The sequence below is a fragment of the Bos indicus x Bos taurus genome, chromosome 6 (genome assembly GCF_003369695.1).
Source record: "Bos indicus x Bos taurus breed Angus x Brahman F1 hybrid chromosome 6, Bos_hybrid_MaternalHap_v2.0, whole genome shotgun sequence".
Taxonomy (NCBI): Eukaryota; Metazoa; Chordata; class Mammalia; order Artiodactyla; family Bovidae; genus Bos; species Bos indicus x Bos taurus.
Window position 1 is genome coordinate 45,111,621 of NC_040081.1, and position 17,818 is coordinate 45,129,438.

General features: G+C 36.6%; 1 protein-coding gene across 1 annotated transcript in view; it reads left to right on the forward strand.

The window, feature by feature from the left end:
• The window catches only part of ANAPC4 (anaphase promoting complex subunit 4), a 33,135-nt gene that overhangs the window by 8,777 nt on the left and 6,540 nt on the right, over nucleotides 1-17,818 (forward strand). The window contains exons 9-20 of the mRNA XM_027544206.1: nucleotides 667-750; nucleotides 1,908-1,994; nucleotides 2,410-2,474; nucleotides 3,215-3,257; nucleotides 3,364-3,440; nucleotides 4,889-4,989; nucleotides 5,073-5,124; nucleotides 9,083-9,138; nucleotides 11,813-11,859; nucleotides 13,564-13,620; nucleotides 13,935-13,991; nucleotides 15,827-15,920. Coding sequence (XP_027400007.1) covers nucleotides 667-750; nucleotides 1,908-1,994; nucleotides 2,410-2,474; nucleotides 3,215-3,257; nucleotides 3,364-3,440; nucleotides 4,889-4,989; nucleotides 5,073-5,124; nucleotides 9,083-9,138; nucleotides 11,813-11,859; nucleotides 13,564-13,620; nucleotides 13,935-13,991; nucleotides 15,827-15,920 — 820 coding nt within the window. The remainder of the gene's footprint in view (nucleotides 1-666; nucleotides 751-1,907; nucleotides 1,995-2,409; nucleotides 2,475-3,214; nucleotides 3,258-3,363; nucleotides 3,441-4,888; nucleotides 4,990-5,072; nucleotides 5,125-9,082; nucleotides 9,139-11,812; nucleotides 11,860-13,563; nucleotides 13,621-13,934; nucleotides 13,992-15,826; nucleotides 15,921-17,818) is intronic.

Here is a 17,818-nt window from a genome sequence, read left to right on the forward strand (position 1 = left end):
AAGAAAATCTTCCCGAAAATTTCATCTCAAATAACCGAGCCACTTAATCTAAGTATGTGTGAACTCTTAAACAAAAGTAGGACGAAAAGATGCAGGATGTGACGCAAATGAGGCCTTAGAGTTTCATTGTGTTCACAACAGCAGAGAGCTCTTGACTTCCTGCTGTTTGCTGGAACAGTTGTTCATGGTTGCTCTTCATCTTAAGGGTCTGTGAAAATACGATTTCCTGAATTGTGTTTGGTGCTATAGTAAAACAATTCACTCTTTATGTGGAAATTGTAAGAGATGATTTTAATAACAACTTTATTGTGATAATTCATGTACCTCTGTAATAGATAACTTGTATTTATTAGTAGCTATAATTCCTTAAAAATTTTTTAGATATTTGTGATCATTTTAAAAGTCTCTCATAATAGTGGTATAAATTAGATTATTACATTTATTCTAAGTAGAGAGTACTGCTAACTTAGAGGGGGTAATCTGTACATAGTTAGACGCTACAGATGAGAGAATCCTAAAATTATATTCTGTTATTTTTTAATTTGTTATACTGAAAAGGAGCAAAATTCTGAGGTAGTCTTTCTGATACATAGTTATACCTTGACTCTTCCTTAAAAGTAGTAAATATATCTGTTTGTGACTCACTTTAGTATTTTGATTTGACAGCTTGAAACCAATCTATTGTACTCTTTCTTACCTGAAGTAACTCGAATGGCCAGAAAGTTTACTCACATTTCAGCTCTTTTACAGGTATTTATTTATAGCTTGTTTTATGTGACTGTTTACTATAAGTTTCTAATGTTGTATAAATAAAAAACTTGAAAATCTTACTTTTTAAAGCCAACTATACATGGCAGAGGTGTCTAGTCTGATAGATAAGCTTATAATGTCCACTGAAACAAGAAAAAGAAATTTAATTGAAAATCTATTCCAACCCATCTCTATATCTCCAAAAGAAAAGAAAAAAAGTAGTTTAAATCTTTTTAAACATTCTCATAAATAAGATACTTTGTAATTTTAAAAGTTTCTTTGCAAATCAAATATTATGGAAAATAGTCATTCTAACAGCTTTTGAATATAATAAATACCCCCAATTAGCAGGTGATTAGTGTTTTAGTTAGTTGACTGTTTGGGCCAGGCCCAGCTGAAGGTTCTGTTGTTCTGGGCTAGGTTCAGCTATTCAGGCTGGTCTTGGTCGTACAGCAGTGGTCAGCTGGCTGGTCCAAGTATCTCTTAGCCATGATGGCTTTATCTGAACTCCACACTCCCCATTTCCCAACAGGCTAGATCAGGCTTGTTGGGTAAGTGGTGTCGACAGCGGGAGTGTCAGGAGTGTAAGTGGAAGCTTGCAAAGCCTTCTGGAGCCTTGGACTCAGTGACACTCGTGCTACTTGTCACACTGAGACACACGGCCAGCCCAAATCGACAGACTAGAGAAACTGACTATACACCCGGATAGAGGAGCTACAAAGCGCTGTGACCTTCTTTCTTCAGTCTGCCACAGTCACTAGTGTACTTCGTGTCAAAGATTTCTGGAGATCAGTATCTTTTTAAAAGGATACTGTTTGAAGATTGAATAGTTGACCAATCAGCATTTTAACAGTTAATGTACATAAAACACATCGTATATGTAAAAAGTTGAAAAATATCTATTTTACCAGATAAAAACTTAATTTGAGAATGTTTGGTAGTTAAATAAAAACTTAATTTGAGAATGTTTGATAGTTAAATGATTATCAAGTGTGAGCCATGGTCTCTTCTTTCTCAGGCTTAACTGAGTTAAAAGTGGTTTACAGTAAATCCTGGATTTCTTTGAGACAATTGGCAGTAAGAAGCATGTATTATTTAGTTAGCATATTGACTTAAATATTTTTTGCTACTTTAATACTTTTTCTTTTTGCTAATAGTATATAAATTTGTCACTGACGTGTATGTGTGAAGCCTGGGAAGAAATACTGATGCAGATGGATTCTCGTCTTACCAAGTTTGTGCAGGTGATGTAACTGGAGTTTCCCATGGAAGGTGTTTAGAGTGTATGATGTCCTTACTCAGTTCATGAGGGACATGAGAAAAATCGGTCTGATTTGTTCAAGGCTCAGATCATGGTTTCTTTGAGATGGCTTATCTAACCTCAGACTCTTGTCTCAGAGAGAGATAATGCCAGTCCTTCCCATTGGAAAAACTTAGGTGGGGACAGGATTGTGAAGTGGAGCTAATAGGATGTGGCGATTAAGGACAGTTGTTGGAAGAGCTGACTGGCTGTTTCCTCATAACTGCTATTCAGATAATCAGTTTAAATATGGATTTGAGAGAAGGTTAAAGGTAAGAAAGGGAGTCATGTTCCTGTGATTTTGAATAAATAATGCTTATTTAAAAACACTTATCATGAGTTTATCCATCTTTCTCTAGGAAAAGAACACAACCACATCAGTGCAAGATGAATTCATGGACTTGTTGTTGTGGGGGAAAGCAAGGTAATAAACTTACATTAGATACTCTTGCTTTACCTTCTCTTTTTAAAGTAATTTATTTCAAAAGCAGTTCATTGTAAAAAAAAATAGAAAATTCTGATGCACAAAAAGCAAAGAATAGTATGTATCTTTCTAGGCTTTTTTATTCACGTATTTATTTTCTATGTAAATGTAATCATTTTACATGTATGTACCATGTGTACATATATCTGTACTTTTTAAATGTATAAATTAAAAATTTTTATGTAGCTAAATCACTCTTTTCCTTTATTGTATTTACTTTAGCATTATTCTTAAAAAGATCTTTCCCATATTAAGCAGTCAAAGATCTTTATTTTCATCCAGAGATTTTTTTGGTGGTTTATGATTTTATTCCATTTACATGTTCCAGATATGATTTATTTGGTTGTATGTTGTGAAAGACATAACAACTTATTTTTTTCTAAGTGTCTAGATAATTGCCCAGTATAACTTAATGAGTAGTACATCTTCTCCTTACTGACGTGAATTACCATTTTAGTGTATAGCACATTGCTCGTGTCTATTTCAGTCTTTTGTGGACTTTAATATTTCCTGTTTTTGTCTGTTTCTCTGAGTACAACAAAGTCTTAATTTTTGTTGGGTTATTTCTTTTTATTTGTTTAAAATCTTTGTTTAAATTTGTACTTTGAAATTAAATGTTTTAAGTGATGCATTCAGATTTTAAATAGAGAAGACTAAAAATACTTTCTTTTTCATTCTAGTGCTGAACTTCAGACCCTCTTAATGAACCAGTTAACAGTAAAGGTGTGGTTATCTTTGTATTTTACTGGCTATGAACATAGTCTTAATTTTTTTAGAATGGCATATAGTATCTTGTATGCTAAATGGTATATTTTTTTCTCTTAATCAGGGCTTAAAGAAGCTTGGCCAGTCTATAGAGTCGTCATATTCCAGTATACAAAAACTGGTTATAAGTCACTTACAGAGGTATGAAGATGACGTAGAATCTTTTGGTGTTGCATCCGCACGTACTTAGCGTTGGTTTCTTTCTGAGCCTTCTTTTCATCATCTGGCATTCTCTGTTTGAGTGTCTTCTAGATGAAATTTTTGCCTTAGCATTTGAGGGGAATCTTAGAGTGCCCAAGATTTAAAGAATTGATAATAGTGACTGCTCTGTGAAATAACTTTCCAACATCTTTCCACCACCCTAGGCCCTATCTGGGCTTTTTTCTCCCCCAGACAACCATGAGTTATGCTTGAATAGGGCATATACCCTTTTTTGAGCAGTGAAATTAAGTTTGTTTGTATATCATTTTATATGTTATGTAAAAGCATGTTATATATTTTTGCATTTAAGTCCTTGGCAAGGTGTTGGTTGTGATTATCCTCATTTTCATAAGAAGAAACTGAAGTTCAGAAAGGGCATATGGCTGCCCCAAAGTTATTACGTGTCAGAGCCAAGACTGTTCTAGATCCTCAAGTCTCATGCCATTTCTAAACACCGCCACCTCAGTGAGGCGGCTTGCAGGTTGATGTTCAGTGTTTGACTTAGATTTTGATAGATTTCTTTTGCTGAGACCCCTGGCCCTACCCCTCTTTGAGCTGAGGGGTAGGGCTGTCTGTAGGGCTGTCGGCCTGCTCTCCAGTCCACACTGTGTCCCTCAGATGTGTTCTCCACAGTGGATCTGATCATGTTACTCTTATTAAAACTTCCAGTGCCTTCCCATTTCTTAGCACCCATGTCCTTGGTGGCCTTCTCAAACTTGGCATTTTTGTCTCCTACCTGGGGCTTTTGTACGTCTCTTGTGCTTTTTGGAACACTCCCGCTGTGTTCTTCACTTATATTTTCCAGCTCTCAGCTCAGATGTTCAGGGAATCCTTCTCTAATTCCCAGACTAGTTCAGGTTCTTCTCTTTCACCTATACCTGGTGTGTTTTCCTCTAAGGCATTTATGTAGTTGAAATGGTCTGATTATGAAATTATGAAACTGTCTGATTATGTGGTTATGACTCTCTCCCCCATTAGACTATCAGTGTTATAAGGACCCTTTCGTTTTGTTTACCATGAAGTGCCCATAGTGCCTGACCTGAAGTTGGGGCTTAATAAATATTTGCTCAGTGTTAAATACATAGCTGTTCGGTGAACAAGATGACCATATGACTATCTTAACAGTGCCAGGACCAACTGTGGGACATAATTTGATCTTATAAAGTTTAATCATGTGGCCAATTCATCTCACTAGTCATGACAACCAAATGATTCTGCTACAGTTTTTTGAAATAATTTTGAGAGCTAATAGTCTCTCATAGAAAGAAAATTAAAGTTACTTTCAGTTTTTATTTCTGAAAACTTAGAAATATTCAAGCAAGATGGTAGGTGCCTGCCACCATGATGACGGTGATGATACTAATTTATTTCTGCTCTGTTTTTGATAGTGGCTCAGAGTCTTTATTATACCATTTGAGTGAACTGAAAGGAATGGCTTCATGGAAGCAAAAATATGAACCTCTTGGACTAGACGCTGCAGGAATTGAAGGTGGTAATTTTATTTCTCAATAGAATGCTTTAAACTCACTTTACTTATTGGACAAATGATATTATTTATTTACTTCTTTTCAGATGCTATTACTGCAGTAGGTTCTTTCATTCTCAAGGCAAATGAACTTCTTCAGTAAGTATTGGGGATACTTGAATATTGAAATCATTGACTTGAGAATATTTCACTTTTTGTAATTGAGAACCTAGCAAATTGTTGTGATTTTCTTAAAATGAGATTTTAAGTTCTTATGAAAATTGCATGTTTATAGGATTAAAACAAACCAATAGCACAGTGACTGTAAAAATTCGCATGGTATTTTCCTATCTCACCCATCCTCACCTCAGGTCCTCTCTTCAGAGGGAATCCTTTAAACTCTTATAACTGTTTCTGGTTTTAGTTCTCTAGGTTACTTCCATATTTCTAAATTGTATGACTGTACTGCATTTCTTTTATTTATCAGTTTTTTGAAATTGTTCCTTTGTTTCTGTTGGTTTTTCCTAGACTCTCTTTGCTTTCTTTTTTCCTTGCACTGTCTCTCTTTACCACATTTTTAGGTTTTCTCCCTGTCTCAAGGGTAGCATCACATCCCTGGAATTCCCCTCTGTCCCTGGTGCCTCCTCTGTTAGCCTCCCACCTCACAACACCCGCAGCACCACCACCCCGCACCAATCTGTCCATTGGTTCCGGCTCTTGTGCCAGCTACCACCCAGGCGTTTTCTTCATTGCTTTCATGGGTTAGATCCTTACTTTCAGGATCTCCTCTGTTTCTTGGTTCATTTAATCACTTTGTGGAAAATGTCCTCCAATAACTTAGAAAACAGATGTGTAAGGGTAAGCTTTCTGTGTCCTTTTGTGTCTTTTCTCCTCCTGCCACACTTAATTGACGGTTTTGACTGGGTATGGATTATGAAGGGAGATTTATGTTCTCCGAGAGCTTTGAAAACATTGCTCTGTTGTGTTCTGACCTGTTTGTTGCTGATGGCAGGTCTGGTGCTTCTAATTCTCATTCCTTTGTATGCTGTTTTTTTTTTTCTTATCTTGAAAACTTTATTCTTCATCCTTGATACATTGAAATTTCACAGTAGTATTTTAAATGTGGGCCTTTCTATATATTGTACTGATAATAAAAAAAAACACTATTTTTAAGCTGAATTCTGTTGTATTACTATTTTGATAATTTCCTCTTCTCCCCCACTTTCTAAAACTAGATTTTTGTTCTAGAAATCTAGTTGGTCATATTAGACGTCGTGGATTGACCCTCTATGTCTTTTATTTTTACTCACATTTTTTAAATAGCTTTGTCTTTACTGTTTCTTATGAAGTTTTCTTGACTTGATTATCCAGCCCTATCATTCATCATATACATTTATTGTGCGTTTTTAACTATGTTTTAAACACTATTCTAGATGAGAGTATAGTAGTGAACAAAACTGATAAAAATCTTACCTTCATAGGTACTGTATTCTAATGTGATGAGACGGATAATAAAGAAATGGATAATTAAAATCTATAGCAGGTCAGATAGTGGTTTGTAGTGGTGGGAAAACCCTTGTAGGGAAGGAGGATCTAGGGTGTGCTGGGGTTAGAGGTGCAGTTTTTTGGTCGGGGGGACCTTGAGGGTGGAAGGAGTGAGGCTTGCTGATACTTGGGGCAAAGGGGACAGCAGGTATAAAGGCCTGGAGTTTGGAGCATGCCTGGCATACTTGAGGGGAACCTCCAGGAGCCACTAAGTGAACTTAACAAGAGTGTGAGCGATAGGATGAGTTGAAAGAGGTCATGGAGGATGGGCCAAGTTGTGTAGAGCCTGTAGGCCGCTGTAAGGACTTTGGCTTTTATGCTGGACATGATAAAGAATAACATAATAAGCTCTTACAGGCAGTCGGGGAACAGGATATGACCTAGGATCTTTTTGATCCCTCTTTTTATTTACTTAGTGTTGAGAATAGATTATATGAGGGCGAGGACAGAAGCCAAGAGAGAAATGGTGGTCAGAATCTGAAATGGTCAGAACTTGAATATATTTTGAAAGTAGAAATAAGTGGGTAAGAGACAGTGAAAGACGGGAAAACTAGTAGGGTAAGTCTTGGTGGTACGACTGTTGGGATGCTGGCAAGAAGTCACTGGAAAGAAAGCTGGTGGCTGTGGTTGAGTAGGATGCTTGAAATTGAGATTTAGAAGGCTCAGGTTGGTAAAGAGGGTCTAGGGTGTGAACTTTGGAATAAGAGCCCAGGTAGAATGGAGAGTGAGGTCATTGGCCCGAGCCATGCTGCTGCATGTTTTATTATGGCAGTCCTGTCTTTTAATTACTAAGTGTTTTCTTATTTGTTTACTCATTTTTCAAAGCAGCGCTCTTGCTCTGTAGATATGACATTTCATGGCTCTCTGAGGACATTAATTAGATTTTTTAAGTCTTTGCTGCTTCCTGAATTATCTCCTGTTTATATGTCACTTTGCTGTTTGTTTTGGTCTCTTGTTGCAAGCTTTCTTCAAAAACTTGATGCCCGATTGTTTACTCATATTTATTCCTGAGGCAGTTTAAAGTTGCTTGGAGTTACTGGGTGCAGGGTGGACCAAAGCCAGCACGAGTGCCAGCGCATGCAGGCCCGTGCTGTGCCCTCTGTTTCGGTTTGTCCTCCTTTGCCCAGCCCCAGACGTCATCGCATGTCTTCTGTTGAACTTGATGTTTCTAAGGACTGAGTGTCCCCGGGGTTCTGCTGGCTGGATGACTCTGTGCTGCTCCCTCTCTGAAGTGCCTCACATGTGGCCCCTGCTGGTGACCTTCACCAGTCCCCAGTCTTCTGTCTGCTTTTGAGATTTCTGAAACTTAAAAAAGCTTTTTTTTCTATCATCTTTTTGTATGTGAGTTTATAACATGTACACCCCTCCCCACTGTCGTTTTAATGGATTTTAGAATATAGATGTGTGTGCTCACAGAACGGAGCAGGAGGGAAATGACATTTCTTTTCCTGAATGTTGAATAATTTTTTGGTTCTGCATATTTGCAGAGAGTAAACATAAAATACTAAGTTTTCTCTGATCATGTTTTAATATGAATGAAAGGTCGTTGATTGAACTTCTTGCTCCTTGGAGATAAGTGAAATATAGCATTATTTTAGATTATAATGGAGAAACTGAGACAGTGAGAATTTTAACATTAGCCTATAACAGATCAGTGATTGCCTGGGGTTGGGGTGAACTGAGAAAGACAGGAATCTTTTTTTTCCCCCATTTTTGCTGCAGGAGAATTTTGATCGTGGTGCTTGGTAATGCAAGAGATGTCACAGTTTTTTACGTCAGGTGTTGTACTGTGTACAGAAAGGTTAATGATACTGACCTACTTCTCCAGTAGTATTATGAGACTTAATGCTTAGAAGGGACTTTGAGATTTAGGGGTAAAAAGGGCACATATTATTTGCTTAGAGTAATTATCTTACAGATGTGAGCTTAAAGAGCTTTTAAAAAAATGATATCCATTTCTATATTCAGAAACAGAAAAAGTGTAGATGACTTCCACTTATAACACTTAATCTTCAGGGCACATTTATGTAAAGCCCAAGGAAATTCGATTTTTGAGATATGTTACTGTAAGGATAAAAATATCAACTTCCATAAGTAATGTCTTATTGATATCAGAGGTAATGGTAGTGACATAGTATACATTTATAATAATGATTTTCTGTTATGGTTGATATTTTTTCTTCTTACTGATCAGTGATTTTTTTTAAAAAACTGAGAATAGTGCTGAAAACTGTTTTTGTTTTTTTTTTTTTAATTTCTTTTGGTTCCAAAGTTAGAAAAGGATTTCATACTTTACTGAATGCTTGGAGAGACTATTACAGTTTGTGGTAAGGCTGTTATGACCAGTTAGAATCTGAGTTATTTGGTTTATTTTTGAAAAGAATCAGGATTTGCTCTTTTGAGATTTTATTTTTAGCTATGTGTTTGATTTGTTAAATCTGTTCTAAAGCTTTAAATGTCATCCAGATAGGCTATACTAGAACAGTAAGGATTATTATATTCCATAGTAATTGAACAATGATATATGAACCTCATGTAATAATTTCATTTCTGATTTACTTTTATCTTTTAGAGTTATAGATAGCAGTATGAAAAACTTCAAAGCATTTTTTCGGTGGCTGTATGTGGGTAAGTTAATTGAATGAAGCATTCTTGTATTTTTAACACTTTTGAAGAAAAAATGTGGGAATATAAATTTGGAATATTCAATTACACTAGTAAAATTTTAAATACTTGTCAATGTAGAAAGAATAGTTTAAATGACCCCATTTATACACTTCACTCAGTTTAAGCAGTTTTCAACACATGGCCAATTGTATTTCTTCTTTATACCCTCCCATTCCCGCCCCCACAGATACAACTTCTAACATTGATTGTCTCTATCACTTACTGATAATTGACCTTTTTTTTTACTCTGTAATGTCTCTTAAGGTTCAAATAACATTTTTTAATCTCTACTTTGTATTAGGCACTGTTAAGTGTTAGATTTGGAGTGGAAAGGGGGAGAGAAAATAAGACAAAGCCTCTGCCTTGAATAGTTGAACTCCTGTTTTATACTTTGATCTTCTGTCTGTAGATCTGTGCCGTTCATTATGGTAGCCACTAGTCAATTATGGCTGTTTAAATTAGTTGAAATTATAATTACATATGCAATTCCTTAGTCATGCTAGCCGCATTTGAAGTGCTCAGGAGCTGCTTGTAGTTAGTGGCTGCCACGTTGGCCAGCACAGAACTAGAACATTGCCGTTATCACTTCTACTGGACAATGATGCCCTAGCTAAATAGATTGCAGGTGCACAGAGTCGGACACGACTGAGCGACTTCACTTTGACTTTTCACTTTCATGCATTGGAGAAGGAAATGGCAGCCCACTCCAGCCTTCTTGCCTGGAGAGTCCCAGGGACGGGGGAGTCTCGTGGGCTGCTGTCTATGGGTTCGCAAGAGTCGAACATGACTGAAGCGACTTAGCAGCAGCAGCAGCAGCAGCAGCAGTCCTTTCTTTGTGTCTCCGCATCTCTTTGCATTTGTATGTAATTAACAAATGGTTACTGACATGATATTAAATGTTTTAATGTTCATCCTACAGAGTGTGCGTATCTTATGTATGTAGTCCATTTGTACTGCTATTTTTGTGACCTCTCTTAATGTCTTTGAAATAATTTAGCATCCATTTCCTTCCAACACATGGAAAATTTAGTTGTAAATAGAATTTATTCCATAGTTCTTAAAATTCTAAAGAGTAAAATAGAAAGTAAATTACCTGTACTGTGCTAATATCCTTTTAAACAAATGCCCAAATCTTTTTTTAATTGATGTTTTTAAAACGTGACTTTTCATATTTGTTAGCCTAATATAATTGCTTTTAATAAAAAAATGAATGCAGTCAGTGGATGTTGACATTTAAAATTCTTGGATTTTTCTCAAAACCATACCAACACTAGCCAGAATGGGGAGCCAGAGTGTTTATCAGGCCAGCCTGTTTAATATCAGAGTTAATTAGAATAAATTGCAATGTTCAAATTAAATGAAACCTTAGAAGTGACTTTCTATTAGAGAAATAGTAGCTTGGTTTTACTTATAATTACTGGAGTAATTAGGCAGTTTATATTCTTATTGCATGTCCTAACTGTAATAAGAAGCTGCATTAGAAGATAAATGAATTACCACTCAGTCCTTATCATTAGAACAAAGCACACTAAATTGATCCCTGGGTCGGGAAGAGCCCCTGGAGAAGGACATGAAAACCCATTCTGGTTTTCTTGCCTGGGGAATCTCCCGGACAGAGGAGCCTGGCGGTCTACAGTCCATGGGGTTGCAAAAGAGTTGGACAGGACTTAGTACTAACAACAACAAAACAAACTGGATTGGAGAACTGGAGACCTAGCTGTAACTGGATGCTGCCACTAGTTAGCGCTCTAACCCTGGTTTGCTTTTTTGTAAAATGCAGTCTCCATGAAGGCAGGGATTTATTTATACTGCTTTGTTCCCAGTACCTGTATTACGCTCAGTAAGTAATTTTTGAATGGATAAATGAATGAATGGAACTAGATTATGGCTGGTTTTTTTTTCAGATGAATTAGAAGTCTGAATTAATTAAGAACAGTTTCTTAAAATAATCCCTATTTGCAGAATCATGTCTAACATGCTTTTTCCTGGCCAAACATTAGAAGCATATTCAAACACTATGCAAAGCACATGCAATATATTTCTTCACTTAGGTGGATGTATTATGTATAGAAAATACAGTATTGATGAACACGCCCCATGAAAGGACAAAAAGGGTCAACCACAAATATTAAAGAAGGTATATAAATACATATATACACATATATAAGTGTGTGTATACACACATAAATCTTAGTGCAAGCATCTTCATGTGGCAGAAAAGCCCAAGGGGAAGAAACACATCTGTTTGGCATTCTAAGCCTTTTGGAGGAAAGAAAGAATTGCCTGCACATTTTAAGAAAAGAAACATGACTAAGTCAGGAGGGATTCCTGCACACGCAGTCTTTGCTAAAGGCAGCAGTTTGGTTTGTTTGTCTGGAGTGGTAATGGGTTGTATTGAAGGAGAAAAGGAAAAATGGTTTAAGATGGCTATATCAACCGTTTTGAGCCTAAGAATATAAATCAAATTCTTCACTCTGTAGTTCTTAGAAGAAAAATAAGTTTTCCTTGGTGACAAGAAGCTGTTGAAAATAGAAAATGTAGTCCAGTGAAATACATTTAGACTTGAAAGGCGTCTATAATTAAAATTATGTTTGGAGTTTCCCTTTAAAGATAGTTTTAAACTTTATATTTTCAGCAATGTTGAGAATGACAGAAGACCATGTACTTCCCGAACTGAACAAGGTAGTATATAATAGTATTTTTCCTATATGTGTTAATATTGCCCTGGTTGAGCTCAGCTGTGCTGGTCATCTTAGTAGTCTTATGCAGTTATTGTTAAGAGATGTTAGGCTGTAGGCACAAGAGAGATTCCTAGTAAGCCCTTTTTTTTAAATATGCATGTTTGATATTTTTTATCTCACAGTATACTTTTATTATGGCTAAGCTTACCATTTTCATGTTTGTATAAGATTTTATAGTCTGTATAACATAAGGTATTTGGATTGCTTATTTTAACTTCCTAAAATCTTAAATGCATTTTTATTTTCCTTGAAAGTCTAGTATTTAGATATTAGTACCTATGTTCATGTCTGGTGAGTACCAGTTTTTTCTGACTGTAATAAGGATTGCTACTGTGACAAGTAGCAATGGAATCTCCTTCTCAGAATATCTTACAGAATAGGGCAGAATTCCCTTTTGGTTCCTGCAGCTCACTCATTCTCACCCCTCCCCAAAGTGTGATTCAGATAGATTAGGTGGTTTTCAGTTCAGTTCAGTTGAGTTCAGTCACTCAGTCCTGTCCGACTCTTTGCGACCCCATGAATCGCAGCACACCAGGCCTCCCTGTCCATCACCAACTCCCAGAGTTCACTCAAACTCACATCCATTGAGTCGGTGCTGCCATCCAGCCATCTCATCCTCTGTCGTCCCCTTCTCCTCCTGCCCCCAATCCCTCCCAGCATCAGAGTCTTTTCCAATGAGTCAACTCATCGCATGATGTGGCCAAAGTACTGGAGTTTCAGCTTTAGCATCATTCCTTCCAAAGAAATCCCAGGGCTGATCTCCTTCAGAATGGACTGGTTGGATCTCCTTGCAGTTCAAGGGACTCTCAAGAGTCTTCTCCAACACCACAGTTCAAAAGCATCAATTCTTCGGCACTCAGCTTTCTTCACAGTCCAACTCTCACATCCATACAGGACCACAGGAAAAACCATAGCCTTGACTAGACGGACCTTTGTTGGCAAAGTAATGTCTCTGCTTTTGAATATGGTCTCTAGGTTGGTCATAACTTTCCTTCCAAGGAGTAAGCGTCTTTTAATTTCATGGCTGCAGTCACCATCTGTAGTGATTTTGGAGCCCCCAAAAATAAAGTCAGCCACTGTTTCCATTGTTTGCCCATCTATTTGCCATGAAGTGATGGGACCAGATGCCATGATCTTAGTTTTCTGAATGTTGAGTTTTAAGCCAACTTTTTCACTCTCCTCTTTCACTTTCATCAAGAGGCTCTTTAGTTCCTCTTCACTTTGTGCCATAAGGGTGGTGTCATCTGCATATCTGAGGTTATTGATATTTCTCCCAGCAATCTTAATTCCAGCTTGTGCTTCTTCCAGCCCAGCATTTCTTATGATGTACTCTGCATATAAGTTAAATAAGCAGGGTGACAATATACAGCCTTGATGTACTCCTTTTCCTATTTGGAACCAGTCTGTTGTTCCATGTTCAGTTCTGACTGTTGCTTCCTGACCTGCATATAGGTTTATGCATTAGGCATAACATAATAAATAGCCTTAGACCATGAAGAGATCTCTAGCTGTTGGAGTTGCTGATTGGAAAAGTGGGTTTAAAATACTTAATACATGCTTGTCACATTTATTGTTATATAATTTTTTTTAAGAAGCTTTTCTTTATCTTGATTTGTTTTCTTTATGTTCCTTTTGGATTTGATAGATGACTCAGAAAGATATCACATTTGTTGCTGAATTTCTTACTGAACATTTCAATGAGGTAGGAAATTGGCATTTCTATAGTGCTTTTTCAACAATAATTACAATAAATCTGGACAATGGTAAGAAGTAATCAAATTTAATCCAGTTTAAGTGACCTTATAGCAATTATGTATGCTTTTTCAACTACTGAACTAATTAATGGCAGTACTTATTTATTAAATGTAAAGCATATAAATTGAACTTTGTTTTTGTGTCTTACCATCCACAGAAGAAAAGAGTAACTGCTACTAACAGCTTTCTTAAAAAATAGAGTTTTTGGTTAAAATGTAAGATGATTTTTTTCTTTAATTAAACTTTATTTATTCTTTCTAGGCTCCAGATCTTTATAATCGAAAAGGAAAATACTTTAACGTTGAAAAAGTTGGTCAGGTATGGGCTCTGGATTGAATGTAGTTACTAATTTTTTAAAAATTAATTTTAAAACATTAGCAGTGTTAGTCTTTATTATACAAAACTTTCTGAAAGTAGCATAATGCCAAATTATATAGTAGCCCTCTCCTTTTACTAAAATCACCAAAGAGTAGCTTTAAACTTTTGGGGGGTCTTCGAACCCTTTATATTAAAGTTATTGAAAACTCCCAGAGAGCTTTTATGTGGGTTGTGTCTATGAATAGCATATATTGTTAGATATTAAAAATTAAACAGAAAAAAGAATTATTTCTTAATTCACTTAAAAGAACAAACCCTCTTTTCATTACATGTTAAAATGGAAAATAACTATTTAACAAAACAAAATTATGTGAAGAGTGACATTGTTTTATATGTTTGCAAATCTCCTTGATGTATGGCTTAAGAGAAGGCAGCTGCATTTATTCTGTTGTGATATGTTGTTTGATCAGAAAGCCTGGTTTTATACAGGTGTATAGTTGGAAAGGCAGAAATATTTTAATAGCTTTTTAGAAAATTGTGAATATTCTTTGATACTACACCAAATTCTGACAAACAGTAGTATCTTAGGTTAGTTCTAGTGTGGAATCTACATTGCAACAGTAGACTTTCCATATTATGATTCATTAAAATTTATTCATCTGCTTTTCACTTTGGAAGGATCTTGTTACCCTGTGGTTGATTTTGTAATATCATGTATTGATCTTTGGGAAAATACTGATTCACTGAATTACAGAGATCTTCCGTAGGCTGAAACCTTTCTTCATGCAGTATCCAAAAGTCAGATTTTGTTAATATCATTACCAATCTCATCAGACAATCTTTAACTACTATGAGGCTGTCAAGCACATAGTAGCAGATATGGGTTTTCCAAATTTTTAATTTTTGCTTGAACGTTTAAATTTTATCACTGACAACAAATACTGTCAGTCATTTTGCTTAAAGTGACAGGATCCCTTTCTTTAGTTTCAAGAAAATACCTGCCACATACCCAAGAACAAATAATCAGAGTTTGCCTGCCAGTCATTCTTTTGAGTAAAAATGGAATTGCAGGAGCAACAAAGACGTGCCTAGCTTGACTCAAGTGCATTTGCATAAATGCTTTTCCTCATGGTAACTGTCATGCTTTGGTATGCAGCGAAAGTGCTTTATTCATACTCAATTCTGTCTCTCAGAATATTAAAAAGATTTTGTTGAGATTTAATAAAATTAATAATTTTAATAGCCTTATCAGAGATTAGTGAAACTGTATGTGGCAAAAAGGAATCCAGTGACTACTAGCATGGTTTGATTCTTGGTGGCAGTGCCAGCAGTTGTCCCCACCTGTGCTTTTGACCACCAGGGCAGATGTCATGACAGTGGAAAAGCAAATAATAGCTTTATACCATTATAGAAATAGAAATGACCTCATGGATCTTGGAAAGCATCTTGAAGACTCTCTGAGTGATGTGGACCACACTTTGAGAATTACTGCCATGGAGTAGATTGACAGTTGATAAACAGTTGAAAATTAATTTATAAACTTGAATATCTTAAGTTTAAAATATGTAAGGTTAAAAGTTCTATTTTCTATGAAAATAGAACATGATACTTAAACTCAATTTATGATTTCTATGTCTGTTGCATTCTAATCTTTTAGTAGTCTGCACTTTGTTCAGTAGCTTGGCATTTAGTAAATTTTGGTCATCTCACAGAATAATGTGGTTTCAGAGGACTTGAAGTAAAAATAACTTGAGTAGAATAGTGTTAAATATAAGCAATTTTAGAGCCTAATTCTTTGGTTTACAAAGCTGAAATGTCTAATTGTCTATTTCTAGTACTTGAAAGATGAAGATGATGATCTTGTGTCACCCCCTAACACAGAGGGAAACCAGTGGTATGACTTTCTTCAGAACAGCAGCCACCTTAAAGGTATTTCATGAACCAAGCAGATTTGGGCCATGTTCATATTTATTTGAGACCAGTACCTCAGCAAGTATACTTGCTGAATACTTATTTAAGTTCTTTGATTTATCTTTTTGTGTCCATTTTATTTGATTAGAGAAACAGGAAAATAATAACAGGGTATGATATTACCATGTTCAAAAACACAGTATGTTAACTGTGATGTAGTAAGATTGCTTATTTTAAGTATTGTCTGTTATAAAAAATAGGATATTGGGAAGAAAACTATAGAGCCTATCAGAGAAGTCTGTTTAAGTCAGTTCCAATTTATTAGCTTTTAAAAGCGTATGATGCTTTTAACTCCTATAATGATGCATCACTGTATTCTCCTGAGGTGGCTTTTTTTTTTTTTTTTAACTTGTTATGCCTTTTATTCTCTGGACTGTTGATACGGTAAAATTTTATTAAGCCAACATTATTGGGGATGCAACACAAAATAGCAACCATTATGTATCAAAACTTCTCCATTTTAGATGAAAAGATGTTTAAAGCATCTATTTCTTGGCTTTCTCAAAGAGTAATTTAACCAAGATTTAGCTGTTTCTTAGATCCTTGGGGTAATAGCCACCTGCTGCTGCTAAGTCGCTTCAGTCGTGTTTGACTCTGTGCGACCCCATAGACGGCTCCCCCTTCCCTGGGATTCTCCAGGCAGGAACACTGGAGTGGGTTGCCATTTCCTGCTCCAGTGCATGAAAGTGAAAAGTGAAAGTGAAGTTGCTCAGTCGTGTCCAACTCTTCGCGACCCCATGGACTGCAGCCCACCAGGCTTCTCCGTCCATGGGATTGTCCAGGCAAGAGTACTGGAGTGGGTTGCCATTGCCTTCTCCCTGCTAACTTGAGAGCCTGTGTTTTTAACTGCAGTCAGTAATGATCTCTGCTTCTTTCTGTTTGCTGTTTATCTGAATGAGGAGTGAGTGGGAGAAGTAGAGAAATCTCAGGCATAGAACTTTGCTTGTTCCTCTCTTGATTTAACCCTAGAAGTCCGCATTCTTTTTCAGAGCAGAACATGTTTTATATTGCTTGAGAGTCTTCAAGATCACTAGAGAGATGTATTAACATAAGTTAGTATTGAATGGAGGGATAATAAAAGTACAGCTGACTCAGCTCATTTATTGTATTGAATCGGGATGCCCACGGAGTAAGGAACGATGCCTGGGGAGGCTGATAGCAGTGTGCGAGCAGTGATGGCACCAGGACCCTGTCACTGTTGGGTTCGTATCCATCCTGAGGACTTTGGAAAAAACTGGTCCTACCCTTTTTTCTCCCCACATCTTCTGTAGCTGAATAGAAAGGCCTAACCTTAGTTACAGGCCTCATATTTAACTTCAAATTAATTCCATCTCTTAAGATGTTAGAATGTGACTTCAGACCAGCTCATTAATTTCCCAGTTTCTTAGTAGAGTATGAAGTAGTACAAAATGTCACTACATATCTTTTAAGAAACCCTTGATGAAACTTCTTCCTAGAACTTTGCAAAAATCAAGTGCCAAATACTCAATGTACATACCTTCGCAGGGGAGGTGAGAGAGTTGGTGTCACATGTGGGTGAGAGTGGGTGTGCTGGAGGCAGGGCTTGGGGACCTGCCCTGCCACTTGCTGGTGTGTGGCTGCGGGCACATTGCCTGACCTCTCTGTGCCCCAGTGTTCTCTTCAGTAAAGCAAGGTGATCACAGTGCCTCCCTCAAAAGCGGTTGTGAAGATTCAATAAGTTGATCTAAGTGGAGCACTTAGGATAGTGCCTGCCACATAGCACGCAAGCAGTCAGTGTGCATTTCAAGTGTTTTTACTCAAAACACTTCTGACTCCAAAGTGAGAGTATTCTTTTCCTCCTGAGATTGTCTCTGATACCACCTGGGTATCCCACA